The sequence below is a fragment of the Contarinia nasturtii genome, unplaced genomic scaffold (genome assembly GCF_009176525.2).
Source record: "Contarinia nasturtii isolate CC-2019 unplaced genomic scaffold, AAFC_CNas_1.1 Cnas_scaffold_4826, whole genome shotgun sequence".
Taxonomy (NCBI): Eukaryota; Metazoa; Arthropoda; class Insecta; order Diptera; family Cecidomyiidae; genus Contarinia; species Contarinia nasturtii.
The window spans coordinates 4,886-10,615 of record NW_022202107.1 but is presented as its reverse complement, the minus strand read 5'-3'; the positions used below and the strand labels follow the sequence as shown (position 1 = coordinate 10,615).

Here is a 5,730-nt window from a genome sequence, read left to right as displayed (position 1 = left end):
ATTGAGGACATTCCTGAAGATGATTTAGTCGTTGAACGATATCAAAATGTGTCAAGTGTCATGGTTTGGGGCGCCGTTTCGGCCGACCACAAATTTCCCCTTGTTTTCGTTGAAAGTGGCGTTAAAATCAATGCAGCTGTGTATGAAGAAGAAATATTGCGCAAAAAATTGTTGCCACACGCCAAAAAAGTGTTTGGTAATGAACCATGGGTGTTTCAACAAGATGGGGCACCGTCACATCGAGCAAACAGAGTGCAACAGTGGTTAAAGGAAAATGTGCCTGATTTTATTGATAAAGACGAATGGCCGCCATCGTCTCCAGACTTGAATCCATTGGATTATTTTGTGTGGGGCTACATGCAATCAAAGTTAAATGATCTGAAGATTACGAAAACCACAAAATTGGATGCATTTAAAAAGAAAATCGTCAAGATTTGGAACGATATTCCCATCGAAATGGTGCGGTCCGCGTGTAAATCGTTTTTACGACGTTTGCGTTTGGTGATCCGTGCAAACGGAGGAAGAATCAAAACCAAAACATGAATTTAAAATTTTGGACCCTATTCTAAATCCCAATAAAGTTTTCATTCAATTTTAGTAAAAAACAATACTTTTTCTGAGCACATATAAAAATTGCAGTTATTCTGGCCCACCCTGTAAATCTGATCTCATTGATGTTTTATCGGGGGTTGGCCAGGGCACTATTCTGGGTCCATTATTATTCATCATTTTCTTTGACGATTCTAATATTAATCTGCCTGGCGTTCACAATTCAAATTTTGCCGATGACAAGAAGTTAGCATTGGAAATTAGAGATCATAGAGATTCGGAAAAACTACAGTTAGCAATCAATATGTTTTTGGACTGGTGTGACAATAACGCATGGGGTGAATCACGCTAGTGAATACTAGAAAAACTAGTAAATCTAGTGCGAAGAATGACGTCACAAACGAAGCTAACTTCACATCAAAGGCCATATAATTTATATGAAAAACTGCTGAGAGCCAACTTCACGCACTAGAATTTTCTAGTTTTCTAGTGAAATCTTATCAAAAACTAGATGCACTAGAATTTCGTGATTGACCCCATGCAATAACGACTTAAAAATTAATCACAACAAATGTAAGCTGTTTTCATTGTATACAAAACGATCGCCCATAGTGAATAAATATACAATTCGTGACAAAATAATTGAACGTGTGGATGAAATCCGCGATCTTGGTGTGATCCTCGACAGAAAACTAAGCTTTTAATCGCATATTGAATTTATTTGTAATAAGGCGAACGCAGCATTGCAATTTGTAAAGCGACAATCTTTCTATTTCGACAAAGACATAATACGAATTTTATATATGGCGCTGGTTCGTTCAAATCTTGGCACTATTTGGTCACTATATCATACTACACAAAAAAGACAAGTAGAAAGCTCACAGAAACAAATAATTATGCTGTTGAACGGTGATTTTCTTCGTCAAATGAACGGGGACTATATTCTTCGACCATACACCGAACGTTGCACGAATTTTGAATTATCCACGCTTATTCGCCGTAGAGTGAACGCTTCGGTATTGTTTATTCATTCCATCATTACTGGCAAATTTAAATCGCCTCATCTATTGTCGCAAATAAATTTGAATAATGAACAAAGAACATTAAGGAATCCTGAATTTATCCGACTAAAGACATATTCTACTGACCACACGACTATGTCACCATTCAATAATGCATGCCGGGCGTTCAATTATGCAACTTTGTTTATTGACCCATCTATCGCATTTTCAATTTCGTCAAAAGTTGTTACAACTACCAGACGAAGTATTTGGACCATGGGCCATTCTGTGACGGAAAGGGAGAATTTTTGTTTGTGCTTTCTTTTTATCGGACAATTACAATAAAAAACGAAAGCGCAACCCCAGGTTGTCATTTCTTTATTCATTTATGTCAAAAAGCTTATGGAATGTTGTGATTTTCAGTTGATCGATCGAGGATAATATGGAGATCTGGGCCTGATCCGTGGACTAAAATTATGAGATGCTGTGAATTTATGAGGGGCCACTTACTGACGATGATGAGGGTGCCTGACAATGATATTAAATGGAATCTACTATCCGTTATATTGAGAAATCCTATATACTACTTATTTATTCACCTACCTATCTTATTTAATTCGAAACTATTTATTCAATACTTGACTATTTAAATCAAAACTTAAATTAATTACTCATATTTAACTTATTGCTCTGATTGTGAAATCCTAAAATTGTTAAAACACCTAAGTTCAGCCAGCATTTGGCAATGAAATAAATAATAATAATAATAAATAATTAGTTATAGCCGGGATGATGCCAGTGGATATACTGGCGAACGAAATGTGGAGAATCTACAACAGAAGAACCACAGACAAAAGCGAGTATAAACGCATTAAAAAAGAAGAAAGAACAACATCGATGGCCAAATGGCAGACTCGATGGGAGACCACAACAAAAGGCCGATGGACCTACAATCTTATACCGGCCATTGAGACATTGGTGAATCGAAAACAAGGGGACTGTAGTTACCAACTCACTCAGTTCCTTTCTGGTCATGGGGGGTATCGAAAATACCTCCACAAGTTTAAACAGGAAAATTCTGCGGCATGTCCAACTTGCTCAGAACAAGAAGAAGACGCCGAACATGCAATTTTTCACTGCATTCGTTTCGCAGAGTCGAGAATACACATCCCCCCAGGGGTGAGTCTACTAGTAAGTTATATGATCGAAACGGAAGAAGGGTGGCAGAACACCCTCAATTTTGTCACAAATGTACAAAAGGAGCTCCGCATAGCGAACTAACCGAAAAATGCTAACCAGCCCTGCGATGTAATACCTAACGGCAGTTCCGCGGGGAGAGTGGTAGAAGAGTGTGCAAGGGTGTGGTTTAGTACGTAGGCGCTTTCCCAGTCGGCGAATCGTGCATGCTAATCGGTCATATCACCATTGGTATCTTTGGAAGATTCCACATCCAGGCAAAAAAGCGAAAAAAAAAAACACACACACACACACAGAAAAAATAAATGTAGCAGATTTTTTATAGTAAATGGTAAGCAAATATGTGTAAAATATTCCACAATCGAGCGGTATCTAATGTTTGACACGAATCCTAATGTTGTTCTTTATACAGAAAAAAAGAAGGCCACAAAGTCAAAATAAATGTCATTTATTCACGTTCAAGTAATTCTTATAGGAAAAAGATATTGACACTTTTTTGAAATATGACATAAATTTAGCTAGGCAAATGCAGTTCTACAATTTGTAAAGAGGCAATAATATTATTTCGACAACGAGACGTTTAAAAGTCTTCACTTTACCTTATAAGATGCCACGTACCAAAAGTTTGATGAACGAACTCAAGGGCATAGAACAAGTGTTTGATTTTCTGGAATATGTTTTGTTATTTAGCAAATATTCTTCGACTAAGACGTATGGGCTAAATTTGTATCTTTTCACAGTGGAAGAGCTTTAATAACGTCATCTAGCACCATCTATGAGTTGATTTATAACATAGTACAATTGCAATGTAAATTTATTTTAGGGAGGTCACAAACTAACATCATAAAGTTTCGGTAGTACGTAAATCAAAGAGTGCGAACAGAACATAAGAGACTGCAGAAGTGCTGCCATCTAACTGTTATGATTTAAAGTATTTATCAAAATTTTCTTACGATTTCACTATTTATAAATGTAATGTCAAAATGTAATGCATTAATTTAATAATATGAATTTATTCTTATGTTAATTGCTTTTACTTGTTGGCCAACTTACAACTGAAATATATTGACTTATTTATACGATTCGATGCCAATTCGGTTCCGGGCCGCGACTCGATATTCGATCAGATCTCCAGATCACCGTTCTAAGCTATCAAATCCAGTTGTCTCGTTGTGATGTTTTAACACCAACCGGCTGAATAAATACCCCGAATAATACTACAGAGATCATGATCGAGATGGACTATGGAATTTGTTGTTCGACGTCGATAAAATCAAGCAATTGGGCAAACGATCCAAACAATTCCATCATCAAATCGTGACCAATAGTGTTTCCTTATCGGCACTGGTCACCAAACTAGAGCAGGCGTGCAACGAAAATGTGCATTTACAGGCGGACAATCTTGTGGGCAAGAAATACGTTATTGGCATCGATCCGAATGAAAAAACGTGGTTGGCTATAACGCGTCGCAACATCCGAAAAACACCTGATGAACCGGCCGTTGAGGTGAGATATTTTGAAATCTAACTTGAAATGTGTTTTAATCGAAACTAATTAGTTTTTATGATTTCGAAGGAAAACATCACAATACCAAACACGCGATTCTACTGGGAAACTCGGCAGAAACAAAGAGAAAAAGAAGCAAAAAAATTGGCTGGATGGTTTGATATCGAAGAAAAGAATCATCTGAAGACATACCTATTCGGTCCACCATCACCGCGTAATTCAACATGGAAATGGTACATTGAGTATCGCATCAAAATGCTACGAAAAGGAATGTCAGCATATGCTACGCGCAAATATTCACGACTGGGTTTTGATTATTACATGAAGTCGAACCAAGTAAATGATAACATCGCCGTGACAGTGTACAACAACGAGCCATCAATAATTGTATTTGGTGCATCGGAGATGCCACCCAATCGGCCATTTGGTTTGAAGAGACGGAAAAGATGTCCAGGATCTCGGAAATTTTTGGTGAGCGTCAAGAAACTTGGCCATTCAGTGGTGAAAATGGAAGATGAATGGGGAACATCACAAACATGCGCGAATTGCCAAGAACGATTTCCAGCGAACACAAAACCTCATCGATTCAAAGTGTGCTACGGTTGCAAAGCGAAACCGATTGCTGGACTACCGGACTCAGTCGCTAGTCTACCAGATATAATTGTGGCAACGGTTAGCAAACGTGCTTTGCAAAAGGGACGAAAGGAAATTAAGCGTCGAATTCGCAATGGCAATTATCAGGATGTGGCGAGAATACTTCGAAATGGGCGTTTAATGTCAAAGGTTAATGTTACCTACAAAAATTGGCCATTAAATGTTCAGGGTGATGTTGCTGCTCCACAGACAGTTGTTTGGCACCGCGATATTGTTGCTGCAAAATGTATTATGCTCAAAGGTATGAATCAATTGAAAATAGAGTCTATTCATTGTTTAATGTTTTTGCTTCTAATTACACAGGACTTTGTCGGATGTTTGGCGTACTAGTGCCTGATTCGTTGAGAAGATCACCAAACAATGTCAACTGACAAGCAGCAGCATTGAATTCATAAATTATCAAATAAAACAAATATTATAACGATTAGTTAGCTTAGCTAGGCTTGACACCATTTGTGTTACACAAATCTTGTGGCCTTGTTGTGCGTTCATAAGAACAGTACAACGGTAGTACGGAGGGAAGGAGCCCGTAGGTGAGTAAAGTTTTTAATTTAAAAAAAATGATATTTCATATACAATTCAATTGATACTAATGATTGTCGTTTCTCTTTTCCATGTATTCACACCTGAATGTTACGCTATGGCAACCGTAAAAATAACTGAAACTACACACAAATTCGGGTCCAAATTTTACCGTGAATTTGTGCTTGGTAATGGGGGAATTTGTATTACAAATTGTTCATTGGGTAGCATGATATAGTAAGCGACTTATGTTGTCAAACAAAATCTCTCATTTTTTTGTTTATCAATAAAATACATAATT

At 37.4% G+C, this 5,730-nt stretch overlaps 1 protein-coding gene across 1 annotated transcript; it reads left to right on the top strand.

Annotated features, from left to right (window-relative positions):
• The first annotated feature begins 4,656 nt into the window (after positions 1 to 4,656).
• LOC116351178 lies at positions 4,657 to 5,435 on the top strand. Its single transcript, XM_031783259.1, has 2 exons — positions 4,657 to 5,148; positions 5,211 to 5,435. The coding sequence occupies exons 1-2, from the start codon at positions 4,659 to 4,661 to the stop codon at positions 5,276 to 5,278; spliced, it is 558 nt and encodes a 185-aa protein (XP_031639119.1). The 5' UTR covers positions 4,657 to 4,658; the 3' UTR covers positions 5,279 to 5,435.
• Positions 5,436 to 5,730: the final 295 nt, after the last annotated feature.